The sequence below is a fragment of the Pelodiscus sinensis genome, chromosome 3 (assembly GCF_052426305.1).
Source record: "Pelodiscus sinensis isolate ZL-2025 chromosome 3, ASM5242630v1, whole genome shotgun sequence".
Classification (NCBI taxonomy): Eukaryota; Metazoa; Chordata; order Testudines; family Trionychidae; genus Pelodiscus; species Pelodiscus sinensis.
Window position 1 is genome coordinate 4,428,325 of NC_143054.1, and position 19,087 is coordinate 4,447,411.

The 19,087-nt window shown below is 51.6% G+C and overlaps 1 protein-coding gene across 1 annotated transcript in view; it reads right to left on the reverse strand.

Moving 5' to 3' along the window:
- The window catches only part of GATA4 (GATA binding protein 4), a 50,212-nt gene that overhangs the window by 15,394 nt on the left and 15,731 nt on the right, over positions 1-19,087 (reverse strand). The window contains exon 3 of the mRNA XM_075923236.2: positions 1,391-1,557. Coding sequence (XP_075779351.1) covers positions 1,391-1,557 — 167 coding nt within the window. The remainder of the gene's footprint in view (positions 1-1,390; positions 1,558-19,087) is intronic.

The window sequence follows — 19,087 nt, forward strand, 5'->3', positions numbered from 1 at the left end:
CACCTTATAGACTAACAGATGTATTGGAGCATAAGCTTTCATGGGCAAAGACCCGCTTCGTCAGATGCAGATAAGGTGCCACAGGACTCCTTGTCGCTTTTGCAGATCCAGATTAACACAGCTCCCCCTCTGATACCAAAGCCAGAGACTCCCCCTCCCAATGTCTGTACGATATGCTGTACAGCGCCTGACCCTCTTGTGGCACCAAATAAAGGATCAAAGTAGAGCTTTCCATATGGGAGCTTGTCGATCAGATTTTTCTTCAAAAAAACCCCCACAAAATTTCAAATCCGGGGAAGACTCGTTCTGGAAAGGTTGCTGAGATCATGTAAGATCTCTCAGTATGCGCTACCGGTCCCTCGCCAGGCCTGCTCCACAGTAGGTAAGCGTCTATCACAAACCCACTTACGGTGTCTACATTGCCCCCATAGCTCCAAACAAGCTACGCAATTTGTGCTAAGCAGTGTGGGTTGTGTGTTTTGAAACAGCTTATTTCGTCATTTGCGGCTGTCTGCACCGTGCCACCTTTCGAAACCAACCGCTCTTCCGAAACATTCCCTCAGCCTCGTGGAACGAGGCTTACGGAGGCGTCGGAAGCGCGCGCCTGCAGTTTCAAAAGCGATTTCGAAATACCGTGCGTGTTCGAAAGACGCAGAAGGGCTAGTTCGGGATCCCGGAAGTATCCCGAAACAGCGCCGCCGCGTAGCTGTACCCTTAGGGAGCTTTAACGCACGCTGTCATTAGATGTGTATTTAACCCTGGAGGTGCCCGGTTCCATCCCTGGCGTGACAGACAAAATGGCCATCCCAGTCAGTGGGTAGAGTTCAGTGAAATCTGCCCCGGCCCTGCTCTCCGTCGCTTCGTTTTTAACAGCCCAGCGCCTCACCCACAGAGCAGTATCTACTGCTCCTGTCAGGTTTGCCCGTCGGGCAGCCATTTCCTTGCCTGGCCTCTGCCCCTGGCATCATGACCGCCCTGTTTACCTCCCTGGGGTCACCAGAGCCCGAGGGAGATGTGGGTAGTCGTGGAGGAGAACGGGGAGGGGACCGGGCTGGCGGTGGAAAGGGAGCTGGGGGTCGGAGAGAGAGCCCTGGAGACATTATTGTGGGTAGGAGCCTGCAAAGCCAAGGGCTGGCCTGGTAAGCTTGCTGGGGTCTCCTGTGTGTCCCACAGTCCTGTGCACCGATGCAGCCAAAGAGAAGGCATCTCAGGGTGTTCCAGGACGCCATTTTGTGGCACAGAGAAGGGCTCAGGAGGCTGCTGGGGAAAGCAAGGCGAGGCAGTGAAGCGTTGGCCCAGGGCGTTAAGCCTTGTCACTGCACGGCGCGCCCCGGCCCAGCGTTTCCTGTTCGGGAGTTCAGGACATAGGCGGCACCGAGTCTTTCCTTACCAGCCGCCGCTGGGGCTTGATCAGGGGCCGGTTGATGCCGTTCATCTTGTGGTAGAGCCCGCAGGCGTTGCACAGGTAGTGGCCCGTGCCGTCTCTCCTCCAGAGCGGGGTGGACATGGCTCCGCAGTTGACACATTCTCGCCCTTCCGAGTAGTCATCGAAGAACTCTGCCGGCGGGACGGTGAAGGAAAAACAAAGGCAGAGTGGAAAGATTGAGTTAAATAGAACCATTTCTTTTTTAAACCCTCCGCTCTGAGCCCTAAGTACTCAAGCAAGTCCTTGTTCTCTGAGGAGAGCAGGAAAACTGGGGGGGGGAGGCTTTCCTTACAAAAGGCAGGCTTTTACTAAAGGCAGGGTGGCCTATTGGTTAGGCCCCTAGCTTGGGAGTCAGAAGTCTTGAGCTCTACTTGTACATAGAACATAAGAACAGCCATACTGGGTCAGACCAAAGGTCCATCTAGCCCAGTATCCTGTCTGCTGACAGTGGCCAATGCCAGGTGCCCCAGAGGGAATGAACCAAACAGATAACGATCAAACGATCTCTCTCCTGCCATCCATCTCCACCCTCTGACATACAGACACCATTCCTTACCCATCCTGGCTAATAGCCATTAATGGACTTAACCTCCATGAATTTATCTAGTTCTGTTTTAAATCCTATTATAGTCCTAACCTTCACAGCCTCCTCAGGCAAGGAGTTCCACAGGTTGATGGTGCGCTATGTGAAGAACTTCCTTTTATTTGTTTTAAACCTGCTGCCCATTAATTTCATTTGGTGGCCTCTAGTGCTTATATTATGGGAACAAGTAAATAACTTTTCCTTATTCACTTTCTCCACACCACTCATGATTTTATAGACCTCTCTCCTAACCCCCTTAGTCTCCTCTATTCCAAGCTGAAAAGTCCTAGTCTCTTTAATCTCTCCTCATATGCGACCCACTCCAAACCCCTCTACTCCAATTTACTCTACTCCAGTGTTTCTCAACCTTTTTTGATAAAGTACCCCTTTTGCAAAAAAAAATAATTATAAGTACCCCCAATACCTACAGTTTTTAGACACACAACATTTTTTTCTACCATTGTAACACATTTGTGTAAACAACTTCATTGCAGCCGGGCAGGTGACAACATTTTGGGGTGTAAAAAGTACAAAATAATAAAGCGCTGTAAAACTTGAAAACAAAAGTACAGTTTTCTCCAAATTTCAGTTGTGTTGACAGACCCCCGCAGACTTCTCTCGGGTACCTCTAAGGGTACTTGTACCGAAACATTGTTCTACTCTGTGCCTCTTCTACAAAAAGAGGCTAGTACTTCCCTGTCCCGCAGGGGGTGGTGAGGATAAATCCGTATTAATGATGACAAGCTGTTTACGATACTAGCCCGGTGGTTTTAAATCTTTTCCCATTTGCAGACCCCTAAACAATTCAATTTGTGGTGCAGACCCCTTTGGAAATTTTAAGACGCTGTCTGTGGAACCCCTGACCAGGTGCATATGGACCACAGATTGAAAACCACCATACTGGAGCGAGACCGGCTGTGAAGCCACCTAGAGGGGCGCATGCTGCAGCCGTCTCTTCTCACCAAACCCACCCTGTTAATGTAGGCCCACGCCTAACGCCCACAGACGTCAATGTGGCCCGGCCCACGGAGGCCGGACTGGACGGCTCGCGGAACCAGAAGTTACCCACCGCAGGGGCCAAGTTCTCGATTTGACAGGTCAGTCAGAAAGACGAGCGCTTCGCCCCCTGGCCCATGCCTGCCTCCGTCTCCGCACGCTCCGCCCGCACTGGGAACCCCGTCTGTTCACTGATGCCAGAGTCAGCAACAGGAACTCACCTTGGGTATGTCTACACTTGCACCCTCTTTCGAGAGAGGGATGCAAATGAAGACATTCGAAATTGCAAAAGAAGCCGGGATGTAAATATCCCGTGCTTCATTTGCATAGTCGCATTATGGCGCTATTTCGAAATAACAGATGCTGTTAAGACGTGGTTATTTCGAGAGAAAACCCCTTCTCTCAAATATCAAAATAACACGCTATTAAGACGCGGTTATTTCGAGAGAACACCCTTCTCTCGAAATAACCCTTATTCCTTATACAATGAGGTTTACCAGTTATTTCGAGAGAAAGGTTTTCTCTCGAAATAACCGCGTCTTAACAGCATCTGCTATTTCGAAATAGCGCTATTTTGAAATAGCACCGTAATGCGAATATGCAAATGAAGCGCGGGATATTTAAATCCTGGCTTCATTGGCATCGCTCTCTCGAAAGAGGGTGAAAGTGTAGACATACCCCTTGTGACGCCCAGCGCAGAAAACCAGGCCTCCATTGCCGCTAGGAGCAAAAAAAATTTCTGCCGGAGCAGGCAACTAGCAGGCTGCTAGAGTGACTGGGAGAGCCACTAGAGGGCCACATGGACCTATGCTTTAGCCCAGCCGTTCTCCAACCGTTTTTCTCACCACCTGGTAGAAGAGAATTGTCGATGTCACGACCCAGCAGAATGTGACTGGCGTGGGGGCTCCAGGGTGGGGCTTTGGGGTGCAGGAGGGGGTGCCAGCTTTGGAGGGGGGGCAGGGCTGGAGCAGGAGGGGCAGACCTTGAGCAGCTCCCAGTCAGGGGTGCAGTGGTGGGGCTAAGGCAGCTTCCTGCCTCTCCTGTCCCCGCAGACCATGCTGCCCCCAGAAGCAGCCCGCAGCAGGTCCCCAGCCAGTAGGAGTGCGGAGCTAGTGCTCGGGGTAGGGGCAGGGCACGGAGCCACGTTCGCTCTGCCCCACGCGCACCTAGGAGTCGGGCCTGTTGTTGGTTGCTTCTGGGGCGCAGCGCAGTCTGCGGTGCCAGGACAGGCAGGGAGCTGCCTTGCCTCCCCTCCACCCACTGCTCCCCTGATCCCCCAGAAGACCCAGCGCCCACCAATCCACCACCCAGAAGTACCCACCTGGACAAAATTGGGACTTTGGAGACGCACGAGAAACTCTTCCTCGCGCCCTGCAGCCCCAAGCCAGCCCTGCGAGAGTAAGCTGGACGTGGCATAAAATCGCCGCTCTGCTGGCGGCGTCAAAGCCGGGGCGCATCCCCATTTCCACAGCACAGGCTGCTTCCCGGGCCGGCCTACGTGCATTTTGTGTTCCACTCAGGGCCGGATCCACAGGGGAGCAGCCTCTGTCTGAGCACCTTAGAGCCTCGCGCTTTCAGTGCCCGAAGTCCCCATTCAGTCCCCAAGGGGTGGTGGGAGCTCTCCAGAGTTGAATTCAAGGGGGGCGCAAAAGAGAGGCGCTCAACCCGCTACCGTCCCCCTTCCCGGAGTCTGGTTTGCCTAGCGTAGCCCCACGTTTCCCCTCACTGGAAACCGGCTCGCCGGCAGACGCAGGCGTAAAGTCACAAAAGCGTCCCAGGCCTGTCTCACGTACCGTCTCCTTTCCACCGCGTCGCTACGGAATAAACCAGCTGGCATGTATTGTGCTTCGCATGTCGGCGTGCGGTAGCCACAAGTCCGTGAGCAATTGTCACTTGCACTGATTTCGCTAGTGCGCTCGATGGAGCCAGCTGGTAAACTCGGCGGCTAGCTAGATGAATTGATGAGGCCCCTACGAGACAGCGGTGTAACTCCAAGGGCTACACGTGCCCCTACTTGCCAACCTTGGATAGGGTGACCAGATAGCAAGTGTGAAAACTCAAGACAATTTTTTCTGGGGGAAGTTTGGCCCATAGTTGCATATCTAGGTTCCGGTAATATGGGGACATCTTGTCGCCCGTCCTTAGATCAGGCAGAGAGGGGAAGTAGAGGAGCATGTGTGCAAATGACAAGAAACGGTGCAAACCCGTCCTTCCTCGCAGCCAGGGCGGTCTCAACCCTCACCGTCGCTCTCCTCTCTCTATATTTCCTATGGGGTCGTCACGTCACTCTGCATCCCCAGGGGCCTGACCACGTGACGGCTCCGTGAAAAGCGGGGCGCAGTGGCTTTGTCCGCCTGGCTCTGGGTCCCGCCCCGTCTCCCCAGCTCACACGCCTGCCGTGCGGCTTTGCTCAGTGCGCCCGGCCTCAGCGCTGCAGGTCTCCCCATAGCGAGCGGCTCCGGCGTGTGCCGGTGACCTGGGGCAGGCCCCTGGCTCAGGCGCTGTCCCGGGCCTGTCACAAGCTGGGCAGGTCTTGCACCCCGGCCGCTTCCCTGGCTCGCCACGGAGCAAGGCTGCTCCAACAAGCCCATGCGGGGAGGCTGGGCTGTGGCTCTGCTGCGGTGGCTGGGCTGGGCTGCCTGGACAGGTGGTGCTCCTGGGAGGAGGGGCGCCCAGCCACATGAATTCGTGGCAGGGTGTGTGATGGGAGGGAGGAAGGGGGATAGGGTGTATGGGGGGGATGGGCGGTGCAGCGAGGGAGGATGCTGGGGCGAGGGGGATACAGCAATAGAGGCAGGCGGGTGGCCAGTGTGGGGTGGGGAGGGGTTAGGGAGGATGGTGAGTGCAGGAACGGAGGCATATTGAAGTACAGGTTGTGGAGGGATGAGGAGGCTTCGGCCCTGCCCAGTGGCCGGGAAGCGGGGCTGCCATGCCTCATCCCAGCCCTCCCCATGGCCAGAGGAAGAACTGGGGCTGCCTACCCCCAGAGACAGGGGGTTCGGCACCACCCCCTAGCAAACCTATAAGGAAGGGGATTCCACCCCCACCCTGGGCAACCCATTCCAGGGCTTCCCCGCCCTGCTAGTGAAATAAGAGGCGCAAAATTCCATTCACACCGGGAACCAACTCAGCGCCAATCCCTTTGACCTGGAACAAGGGGCCCATCTGGCGTGTGCCTCCCTGGGCTACAACGACCCAAACTGCCCCCCCTGCAAAGCATCGCTGAGGCTCGCCCAGCGCGAGGATAACAGCCTACGACTGCTGCCAGTCTGTGGAGACCTTCAGCGAACAGATGATCCTGTTCCCAACTGCGCTGGGGCTGCCCCAGCTGGCAACCAATGGGGCGGGGGGGGGGGGGGGGAGAGTCGTTACAAAATCTTCCCTGCAGATTCGCTTCGCCGGTGATCACCGAAGGATCCAGCCTGCCTGGCGCTCAGTCTAAACACAGTGGGCTGCAGCAGCAACGTTTTGTTCCTTGAGCCGGCGAGAGTGATAACAACAACAAAAGCGGGGGGCGGAGGGAAAGCAACAACCAGTGCAGATCAGTTTGTTACGCATCTCAGCCACCCCGGGGCGGTTCCAGTCATCTGGGCTTTCTCACGCGGCAACACGGGACATGCTGTGTACTGGAGGACGGGGACAGAATACACATAACGTCCAGGCCAGTGTTGATAAGAGCACATTTTTGGAAGCTGTTCAGGCTAGGCCAAGCCAAACAGAAGCCGCTGCAAAAGGGGCCTGGTTAGCACTGCAGAGCAGATCAGAGACTCAGAGACGATCAGGGCTGGAAGAGACCTCAGGAGGCATCAAGTCCAGCCCCCTGCCCAAGGCAGGATCAGCCCCAACTCCATCATCCCAGCCAGGGCTTGGTCCAGCCGGGACTTAAACACCTCTAGGGATGGAGATTCCACCCTCTCCCTAGGGAACCCAGCCCAGCACTTCACCACCCTCCTAGTGAAGTAGTTTTTCCTAATCTCCACCCTAGACCTCCCCCACTGCAACTTGAGCCCATTGCTCCTTATTCTGCCACCTGCCCCACTGAGACCAGCCTCTCTCCAGCCTCCTTGGACCCCCCCTGCAGGGAGTTGCAGGCTGCTCTCACATCCCCCCTCGCTCTTCTCTTCTGCAGACTAAACAAACCCAAGATCCTAGGAACCCTTCCATGTGATATGGGCATGGCTATAGCAGTGTGAAGATCTCTCCCCTGGCAAACCAGAGAGAAACAGGTTAACAGTTTTGAGCAGGGAAACCTGTTTCTCGCTCCATGTCCACAGCAGACTGGATGGTGTCCGGACTACTTTCACTGCAGATCATAGAATCATAGGACTGGAAGGGACCTCGAGAGGTCATCGAGTCCAGCCCCCCGCCCTCAAGGCAGGATCTCGGTAGCTGTGTGACATCAGGAGCAAATGGGATTCTAGCATAAAGATCTGATGCAAAACCCATTAAAACCAACAGGAGCCTTTCCAGGGATTTCAGTAGGGCTTGGATGCTTTAAACGCATTACGGATTTCAGAATTTTATTTTATCGTGGGATATTTGGTGTTTTTCTTCCAGTCCTAAGCTCTGGAGATGGGCGATTAGACAAAAGCCGCAGTGTTCATTTGGGGGGAAATGGGAATGATTCTAACCTGCGTGCTTGGGCAGAAAAGATTGAAAATGTGAAGTGAATGCACCTAAAAGCTCGGAAAATTGAAGAAAAGAAAAAGAAACATTTTTTTAAAATATTATTTTTATGGTGGTCTCATATTCTGGGCCTGGCTCGTGATTCTGGAATACACCAAATTGCCAGTATTCCTTACAATTAGTGGAGTCTCAACCGAACCACAGATCAATAATAACCATCGCTTTACTGGGTTGGGGAAAAATATTCACCCGCGGAAAATCTCAACAAAATCAAAAAGTCAATGAACAAGATAAAAAAATTTCCTCTGATTTTTGGGATGGTTTCAATGAACCTCCCCACATTTTCAAAAGAAATGTAAAAAAAAGTACACACCATTTTTTCTTATGTTACAAGGCCTTTTTTCTTTTAAAGAATGTTTGAGGAACCAAATTTTCAACACGCTCCAAAACCAATACTAAAGCCAAGCCAGTAAAACAGGGCTGGCCTCAAATTGTAACTCACACGTTTCCTCAAAATGGAAGTAGGGGCGTGACGCGTTTGCTTTCCTGGAAAGCAACATTTTAAATCAGAAAGCTAAACAATAGAAAGTGGTTGACCAAAAGTCAAACAGATTATGTCTGAGAACTTTCCTTGTTTGTTTCCCCTGAAAAGAGGGGAAAAGATGGCTGAAAACCAAATTTTTAGGGGTCTGATTTTCCGAGAAAAAGTCAAAATTTTATGCTAAAATCTTTGACAAAATATTTTAAAATAATTTTCTTGGAATTTTCTGTGGGAAAGCGATAACTTTCTCCTTTTAGCATTACTGTGACGTATGTATCATGGTACTGTGAAGTATGTATCATTACTACCGGCCTGCGGTATGCTGACAGACGCGTGTTGTGAAGCTTCTTTTCATCAGATTCACCCCCTTCCTCCTCCCCATCATCTCTATATTCATTTCTCACTCCGCCCATGCTCTGCTGGTTTTTCATAGAATCATAGAATACTAAGACTGGAAGGGACCTCGAGAGGTCATCGAGTCCAGTCCTCTGCCCTCATGGCAGGACCAAATACTGTCTGGACCATCCCTGATAGACATTTATCTAACCTGCTCTTAAATATCTCCAGAGATGTGGATTCCATTGACCCTGGGCAATTTATTCCAGTGTTTCACCACCCTGACAGTTAGGAACTTTTTCCTAATGTCCAACCTAAACCTCCCTTGCTGCAGTTTAAGCTCATTGCTTCTTGTCCTGTCCTCAGAGGCCAAGATGAACAAGTTTTCTCCCTCCTCCTTATGACACCCTTTTAGATACCTGAAAACTGCTCTCATGTCCCCCCCTCAATATTCTCTTTTCCAAACTAAAAAAATCCAATTCTTTCAGCCTTCCCTCATAGGTCATGGTCTCTAGACCTTTAATCATTCTTGTTGCTCTTCTCTGGACCCTCTCCAATTTCTCCACCTTTTTCCACCTTTCTTCCCTCCCACTGGAGTTGTTCATTCCTTACGGTCTGCTTCGTTTCTCAGTCTCTCTCTCCTTCATAAAACATGAAATTGAGAGCATTGGAATCCGCATCCCCCATCACGTTCCAGGAGGGGTAACCTGGCTCAAAGCTCAAGGCCAACCTTGTCTAGAGTAGCTGTCTACCATTGCTCAACGCGAGCAATCACAAAACATTTCCAGCAGAGCACTGGGTTTTGGCTTCTCTTAAAATGGTGGCAAAAAGTGTCCACTCTCCACAGAATTCAACTACTCATCAGAAAACACTACATCTTCCAGTTGCTATCAATGTTGGGTTGACTCTGTTCATTTGGAGAGTGGGGGGGAGACGGTTTCCAAGTGGTTCGGTGAAAAGTTGACAGCTTCCACTGAAAATGTTGACCAACATGCTCTGCTTTAATTTAGGGCGGGGGCTTGGGAGGATGCAGCCACTAGCGTGACAGATCGGCCCTCAACAAGCCTGTTTGCGACACTAGGAGCCCTTCACGCAGTGACCGCAGGCCTCCCGGAATACGGGGATTGCCGGATATGTGGGACACAGAGCCCCGGGGAGCTGGGCCGGTTTTTCCAGCAGCCTTGGTTTGCCTTTTCTTTAATAACGAAAACTAAGTCAGATCAGCCTCTGGCGGCTCCCTGTGGAAGTGCCGGAGGAAGAGATCGCATGGCTTTAAATCCAGGCATTATGAGCTCTTTTGACACTTATCCTTCCCCCCGGCTTGTACGAGCCGCCTGGCAAGGAAACATTTATTCACGCTGCACATGGCCTGAACAGCTCCCCCAAGGCGCCAGAACAATGGCAGCCAAGAGGAAGGGTTGCTCCTGTCCCACTCCGGCAACAATTTCCCTTTCCCGGACAGCGGAGATCGATGGGTTCATAATGGGATCTCGTTATGGCCCTTCCTGCCGGGGAAGTCCTGCGGTGGAGACTGACACCCTGCCCCGAGCCAAGCACAGCCCCTCCCCCCGGGACGGAATTGCCAGGGAAGGATTTTGGCCATGAAAAAGCGCTGGGCTGGGTTCCCTTGGGAGGGGTGGAATCTCCATCCCTAGGGGTGTTTCAGTCCCGGCTTGACCAAGCCCTGGCTGGGATGACTGAGCTGGGCTGGTCCTGCCTTGGACGGGGGGCTGGACCCGATGCCTCCTGAGGTCTCTGCTCACCCTGAGGTTCTGGGAGTCTGATTCATGAGCTTCCCCTGCTTGAGGTGAAGAGGCAGAAGAAGGGTTGCGCTCACCTAGGACTGATCCCAGTGCTGTGTCCCATCCCACACTTCCTCTGTGGCCGTGGGCACTTCCTGTGTGACTCAGCCCCTCCGTGACTCAGTTTCCCCCCAGTGATAGAAATGTAGCCGTGTTAAGTCTGGTGTAGCTGAAACAAAAGACAGGACTATGTAGCACCATCTTGTTAGTCTTTAAAGTGCTACATAGTCCCGTTTTTTGTTTCCCCCCAGTGGCACTTCTGTGAGTGTGCTGAAGACGATGAGTTGTTCGGATAGTCCCGGATGAGGGATTTTGCCGGACTGGGGGGGGGTCCACCTGTCACTGCCTCCCCCCAACCTTGGCCTGGCCACTGGCCCCCTCACCCTGCCGGTCAGCCCCGCTGGACTACATGCCGGGCTCCCAACCTTCTCTCCATCCCTGAGCAGCCTTGCGGGGCCGTGCACCGGGCTCCCGGCGGCCCACTGCCCTGCCAGCCCTCACGGCTCCCCGCCCACAGCAGGACTCCCATCTTGGAACAGCCAGGATCCTGCTGGAGCAGGGAGTCCCACTTTGGAGAGGTGCAACCTGTCCCCAAAAAAGAGAGGCACGGCCCATCAGCGCAAACGCCGCAGCAGACAGAGAAGCCTCTTTCTACGGGCTCACCTCCAGCGAGGGGCAAAGAGCCTGGCTCTTTGATTTCCAATGAGACCCACTTGAGGCCGTTTATTTAACTCTGACAGCTCCTTCCCCTCCTCTTCTGCTGGTTATCTTCACCCCTCTTTGATTGGCCCCGTGGAAATGGGTTTCCATTAATACCGCCCCGGCGTTGTGTTTACAGAGGGAGGGAAATTCAATATCCACACTTCCCGGGCCTTGCCCATTCAGCAAAGCACCTCCACAAAGGGGAGTCCATCCTTCAGACCCCGCCGGGCACTTCTCAGCTCTAAACAGAGCGTGAGAGCAGCCCTCTTGCCAGGGGAACTGCCTTGCCTCAAGCCCTTTGTTATGATAACGGAGGAGCACGTGGCACTCTCGTGTATACACGAGTTCCAGGTGGACTCTTAGAGGAGTCTCGCTTCACACGAGTGCACGAGGGCATTCAAAGGCAGGCCCAGACGACTCTGAATGGGAAAGGAGAAAGGCCGAAGATTCCTAGCAGATAAGATCTGGATTGGGTGCAGAGTATCGAGGCAGCCGGAGTTGCATTAAAAAATTACCCTGCCAATCATGATTAGTTTAAAAAAAATCATTTTTTAAAATTACAGGTTGAATCTCTCTAGTCCAGCACCCTCGGGACCTGACCGGTTCCGAACGAGAGAATTTTCTGGACCACGGGGGGGGGGGGGGGGGGAGGGTCAGTGTTTTCCAGCAGCGTTACCAATGCTTCCACGGCTGACAGGGCTTGGAAGAGAACATTTAGGGATTAATTAAAGCTAAATAATGCCACAGATCACTGAAAGCCAGCACTGGGGAGCTGTAAATAAACTTTGTAGGACTGCGGGAAACTTGGCCACGCCCATGAAAAGTGTGGATGTCTGGCTCATTCAAATTATTCCGGACGGATGTTTCTGGACAAGAGTTCTGGATTAGAGAGGTCCAAGCTGTAATAGATCTCAAGTTCTTTATAGCTGGCCTTTTCATGTCTGCGCCTTTGGGTTCGTGCTTGCAAGCTTTTGTCCCCACCGTAACCACATACTCCTTTCATTTCTTGAACAAAGAGCTGAGACGCCCCTGTAATCACATGACTCCAGGAGCTCGGGTTTTAAGAAAAAACACCCAACAGCACAGGACTCCGGATGAAAATCACAAGCAACTGGAAGCCCTTTTCCTCTCCCTACTGTTATAGAGCTGATCTGAGGAGTACACCAGAGGGTAGGCGGGGAAGCCAGGAACTCTTGCAATGCTGGATAATTCACCGATGACAAAGCAGGGGGCCTATCTTCTGTTTGTGGTACATGTTTCTTTCTTTCTGTAATGTTACTGAGCAGACTTGACTGAGCAATGCGGCAGCACAGCTGTGAGCTGGGAAACACCACACGCGAGTAGATTTTGTGTGTGTTGGATGCAGGAATGAGGGCAACAGAACCAGGCCAGACTCTCTTCCCACTCTTCTTCCTCTGATGTCTTCTGTTCATGTTTTATTTTCTTTAACACATAAAGGGCCACAGGCAACCCAGAAAAGATGATTCAGCAAGACATACGACCAACAGAAATGTTTCAAGGATGTCTTATTTTTAACGGCTGCCGTTCACTTGAAAAAAAAAATCACATTTCCACCTGAAAAATTGCCCCTAAGGCCATAATAAGATAAACTCAAGGAAGTAGCATTTTTTGCCATTGTTTGTTTCCCGGTATTTAAAGTAGTTGATAGCACTTTGACACTTCACACCCGGGCGCCATGCTTTTGTCAGCATAAATGGAACACATGTGGTCCCCAGGTCTGGGTACTGTTCTCAGAATAGCAGTGGCATACAAATTGAACCTCTCTAATCCGGCACTCTCGGGTCCGGCAACCTCCGTGGTCCGGCATGATTTGTGTTAGCCCGATGTCGGTGGGTGTATCGTGGGTGGAGCCACGTTTCCTGCAGTCCCATGAAGTTTGTTTGCAGCCACCAGTCCTGGCTCTCAGTGTGCTGTGCTCTTATCTAGCTCGAATTTACCCCAGAAGGTCTTCTAAGAACCCAGTCAGCTGTGGAAGCGCCAGTAATGCTGCTAGACAATATTGATCTCCCATGGTCTGGCAAATTCTCTGCTTTAACACTGGTCAAATCCCGAGGGTGCCACACTAGAGTGGTTCAACCAATTATAAATGTATCACATGCATTTTTTGCCCCCTCCCACTTTCCCCTCTCTTTTTTTAAAAATTGCCAGCAAACATGAACGTTCTCCTCAAATCTGTCTCCTCAAATCGGAAGTTCACCTGCTTGGGGTCCGAGGGAGCAGATGCAGTTGCAGAATGGGATCCCTTGTCTGTTAGAATCCTTGTCGATTGTGTGTGTGTGTGAGGGGGGGAGGAGGGTTAATCTCATGTAAAAAGCCTTGTTACAGCACTTTTTTTTAAAACTGTTTGAACCCGGTCCTGAAAATACGTGGTTTTTTTTTCATTTAACTCACTCGTGTGGCAGCCAGACTCTGGCATGTGATTTATTCCATCTGATAGAAAAAGAATCTACCTATTTGTTTATAAACTATTCAGACTATGATCTAAGTTTAACCTTAGATCTCCTTAGACATTTTTTTAAAAACTCACCATTTCCCTTAATATCACACGTTTCAAAAAGTTACAGCAAACATGTCGGTTCTTCTTCTATCAGACTGAGTACATCTCTGTCTACCTACTACCTGTTTTTCGTTCAGACCATGCCCCTGATGAAGTGAGTTGCCACTCCAGAAAGCTTTTGCTGTAATATAATTGTTAGTATTTAAGCTGCCACCAAACCGGACTCCTTGTTGTTTTTGATACTATCAAAAAAGGGTTATTTTTGATACTATCGCTGCATCTAGACTGCGACTTTTTGCTGACAGTGAGGGGTTCGTTTTGGCATGTTTCTAGCCAACACAGCTGTGCTGGTCCTGTTTTCTAGTGTAGGCACCTGAGCAATTTTCCACGTGTGAGTAATCCTAACAGCCTCTGCCACGAGACTATTGTTGGTGAGTTATAGTCGTGCGGAAATGCTTGCACCATTGTGGGACACGCTCACTGGCTCCACCCCCTACGAGCTCAGGGCTACAGAAGGTTTCCAAGTCGCATGTGAAACAGGCCCTGTGCTGTAATCCCGGATCCAAACCCTTCTGAGCTTTGGCCATGTCTGGATCTGGGCCTGCACCTCACAGCTTGATCTGCCCGGACAGGAAACGGAAGGCAGCAAAGGGCCAGAGTCTCAGCTGGCGCAAAACGAAATAAATCCACTGCGAAGAGTGGAACTCTGCTGATTGCCATCAGGGGACAACATGGTGCCACGGGTCCAAGGAACAGTCTTCTCCACATTTACAGCCCTAGTCACATGCCCTAGGGAACACTTTATAGCAGTGTTACTTGCACGGTGTTGCACGGCGTGCCGCAACATGCCACAAGGCAGTCAGAGGTGTGCCACAGAGAACAGCAAATTTCAAAATGGCTGCCCTTAAAGGGGCAGGCGACTTTTTTTTTTTTGCTCAATAACTTTCCCCTGATCCACACTAGCAATCTGTGCCACTCAGAGGCACCAACTTTCTCTCTACGCGGGCACCACCAGAGGGTTTTCTACCTGCCCCAGCCTTCCCTGGACATACCCTGCCGTGTTCCTGGAAAGGGCTGTGGCCAACCTGTGAGGGGATGAGCCGGCTTAGCTTCATGCAGCTCTCCCGGCTGGGGTGGAGGAGGATCTGTTAACACCCTGTTGGCCATTTGGGGCCAGAGAAGGGTGCGTAAATAACAGAAGGGAGGGGAGGGAGGGATGGCAAGGACTTGTGGGGCTAATGGAGCAGAGGGGCTGGGGAAAGCCAAGGCAGGGCCTTGCTGCGAACTCCCAGCGTAGTATGGTTAACCCCATTTGCACTGTGATCGGGTATGGCTGAGGGCACTTCCCATTCCACCTTGCCTGAGGCTCAATTACTCAAGTCCTGCTCTTGGGCAGGGACGAGGGAAGAGAGGAAGGCAGCTTTAAAGTGACCTCTGCGCTCCTGAGATTCTGGGACGTGTGGGGGCCTGCCCTGGCCCCAGGGTAAGTCTGAGCAGCCCCATGCTTGCTGTAACTCTCTACATCCCTGCCAGCCTGGAGGAACAGACTCGTACGAGCAGGGCTGGAGCCGGTGCACTAAAAAGTCGCCGTGTGGACATTGCGGCTCCGGAACAGGCTCGAGCTCGCCAGTTGAGCATGGACAGGGATCTGGATGCTAGTCGGAGCATGCTGACTCGAGGCTGGGAGCAGGACAGGCTATCGACATGGCTAAGATTGTCACGAGGCCGTTTTCACCCATTGCATGGTGTCTTCTGACAAGGGCCTAGAATAACTGAGAACCAGGCCCAGCGTGCCCCTATCACATCATGCTTTAGCTACAACTACTCAACAGGGAGATCTTGGGAGTCACTGTGGATAGTTCTCTGAAAACAGCCCCTCCGTGTGCAGCGGCAGGCAAAAAAGCAAAGAGCATGTTCGGAATCATTAAAAAAGGGATGGAGAATAAGACAGAGAATATTTTATTGCCTCTGTATAAAATCAGGTGCGCACACATCTTGAATACTGGGTACAGATGTGGTAGTCCCATCTCAAAAAAGATCTCTTGGCATTGGAAAAGGATCAGAGAAGGGCAACAAAAATAATGAGGAGATTAAAAAGACTGGGACTTTTCAGCTTAGAAAAGAGGAGATAAGGGGGGATAGGATAGAGGTCTATAAAATCATGCCTGGTATGGAAAAAGTGAATAAGGAAAAATTATTGACTTGTTCCTACGCTATAAGAACTAGGGGTCACCAAATGAAATGAATAGGCAGCAGGTTTAAAACAAACAAACGGAAGTTTTTCTTCACTCCGCGCTCAGTCAACTTGTGGAACTCCTTGCCAGAGGATGTGGTGAAGGCTAGAACTTTAACAGGGCTCAAAAAAGAGCTAGATAGATTCATGGAGGTTAGGTCCATCAATGGCTATTAGCCAGGATGGGTAGGATTGGTGTCCCTAGCCTCTGTCTATTTGGAGGTGGGTGACAGGAGAGGGACCACATGAGGATTACCTGTTGTGTTCCCTCTCTCTGGGACATCTGGCATTGGCCACTGTGGGCAGACAGGATACTGGTCTGGATGGACCTTTGGTCTGACCCAGTATGGCCGTTCTTATGTTCTTTCCCCTACTCTTCCTACTCTTTCCACCTTTCCCTCCAGAATACAGCTCAGGGGCACATACAGAGTCCTTTGGCTATTGTTAACCAAGTAACCCTATGATCTGCTTCCCCTTTAGGCACATGCTCCCCAGCCTCCACGCAGTACCCCGATCTCCAGGCACCCCCAGGGAAAGCCGATTCGGGCTCCAGTGACTACGCAGCCAGCTGGCGTATCTCACCCATCCCAATCAGCATGTCATGGGAACGGCACACGTGAGTTTACACAAGCCAGATCCAGGCCCAAATCAGCGGCTCAACCCTCAAACATTTCAGGGCTTTTTAATAGTTGGCCTTGAGCTGGCAAAGACGTAAGCACGTGCTTAGATTTCTGCACAGGCCAGTTCCTGCGGGTGAAACTGTAGCCCACAGGAAGTCAGTCGGAGTTTTGCCATTGGTTTGTCCTTCGCCAACGCTGGGTTTGATGGGCCTATTTACAGTGCGGAAAGTAAAGCAAATGGGCCGTGTGGGTAAAACAGCGCTTGGAAATCTGTGGATGGACGGTACGATAAGAACATGAGCAGCCAGACGGGGTCAGAACAAAGGTCCATGTGGCCCAGGGTCCTGTCTGCTCACAGCGGCCAATGCCAGGTGCTCCAGAAGGAGTGAACAGAGCAGGGAAACATCATGTGATCCTTTCCTTATCACCCATTTCCAGCCTCTGGCAAACAGAGGCTCGGAAAACCATCCCCGCCCATCCTGCCTAATAGCCATTGATGGACCTAACCTCCATGAACCTCCCTAGCTCTTTTTTGAACCCTGTTAAAATCCTGGTCTTCGCCACCTCCTCTGGCAGAAAGAGTGACAATTACGACCGCTGGGTTCTTTCTACATTATTCTATGACCAAAACGCCACTATGGTGAGACAGGTCATATTGTCCTGACTAAGGATGTTAAGTATCGTGTAATTCACTAATCGAATAGTCAATGCGTTTCTGCATCTACTATTCATTTAGTCAATAGGGCGGTGCTGCCCCTTTGAAACGCTGCAGCGGCATTTCAAAGGGGCAGCGCCGCATGGAGCCCGGGATCAGCTGTACAGCGCTGTTCCTTTGAAATGTGGCAGATCTGCATGGAACCCGTACCCCGGGCTCTGTGCGGCACTACTGCTTTGAAGTACTCCCTCTTCCCCGCTATTGCTGCCTCTATCTGATAGAGGCAGCAAAGGGGGGGGAGGAGGAAGCGACCAGTCAACTCGACTATCTGATAAACATTTGCTGATCGGACAGTCAACTCGTCCTTAACATCCTTAGTCCTGACACTGAAACTGATTGGCCTCTGCCACTGGAGAGCCATGCATTGCTGGAAACAGAATTCTCTTTTCACCCTTGTGCAATTTCTTTCCTTTCTTTTCTCCCCCTCTGCTTGAACAATGCAGCTTGCCCGGGGGAGAGAGGGATTCACAAGTTTCACCCAAGTGGCCCTCCTCGGCTACGGGCAGACTGAAGGGCTATTTCGGGATACCCAAAGTAACTCCAAATAGCAGTTCTGCGTCTTTACACCCGTGCACTAATCCGGCGTCTGAACAGCGCTTGATTTCGAAATCTGGCGCTGCATAGACCGTGCCAAATTTCAAAATCAGCCATTTTGAAATGACCTCGAAATAAGCGGAGCCAATGGCGTGGCTTATTTCGAGGGAAAGGGACTGTATAGACACACCCCCTTGCTCTTTGGCTTCCAGCCCCTGCTAGGGAAGTTTTTCTGCAAAGATCTTAAAACCACAGGCATGGCTCTGGCCTATTGTGGTGTTTTGGGAGACACACGCTTGGGCCTTCGATCCCTTGGTGGTTTCTCTCTGAGGAAGGGTTCCACTCTGCAGCCTTACTCAGATGACAAACCCTCACTCACATACAACGTCCTAGTGACCTGAGGGATGAACCTGTCCTTCCTCTCCCCCCACCCCCACCCCCACCCCTCCAATCACGCCTGCAGGATCATTATGCACTTACTGATTCTGGCTTCTGTTCCACTGGGGAATATCTTTACAGGAAGGAAATCAGAAAACGTAGCCCAGGATAACTCAAGTGCAATTCTTGCCTATTTATAGTGTTGTTTTCGCTAATTCTTTTCATCACCCCAAGGAGTCCCAGTTTGTGCTATTTGCCCCCTGCTCCTGGTTTACTGGATAACCTCCAATAATTCTCTTTTCCGGCTTTATTTGTTTTTCTGAACATTGGGTCATTCCACTGCTCTGGCGAGGGTGGGGTAGAGACAGAAAGAGAAAGATTTTCCCCGTAACTGATTAAATATCTGAACAGGTCAATTCAAGCCTTGACAAGCACCCAGCCGATAAACCTGCAGGTACCAAAACTTATCAGAGGAAAATGTAACTTGCAGTTTTTCTAGCCCAATTGATTGGACTTTTATCTAAAATAACAGACATTATAAGATAGGAAATAGCTCGAGATAAGGAACCCGATCGAGTAGTCTTGAATCAGATCGGATTGTGGACAGGTTCAAACTCCCACACCTGCCCTGGAGGGATCAATGAAACTCTCTTGGCATTGTCCTCTCTGGTTTTGAAACACTGCTAACGTCGGGCGACCTTTGAGACGGCGGCGTTTATTCTGCGATTATAATTAACCTGCTCCCCGGGCGCTATCGATTAGCCCGGAACGGAGGTGACAGTTTGACTGCACGCCTCACAAATGCAAAGGGCCGGGCAGGACGGAGGGAGAGCGCCGATCCCAGATTTTGGGAGCTCAGAAGGAGGAGCTGACGCTTGCGGAGTGGGAGGCAGTGACTCGCACTAAGCTTTCGGGCCAGATCCTGCATCGCCGTCCATCCGTGCGGCTCCCCTCATTATCCACCTCCCCCGAGCCCCATTGACAGGAGCTGTTCTAGCTGCCGCACGGGGGTCAATAAAGCGGCGTGGGATCCGCAGCTCATGCCACTCCCTGTGGCCAGTAACAGCCCCTCTACAC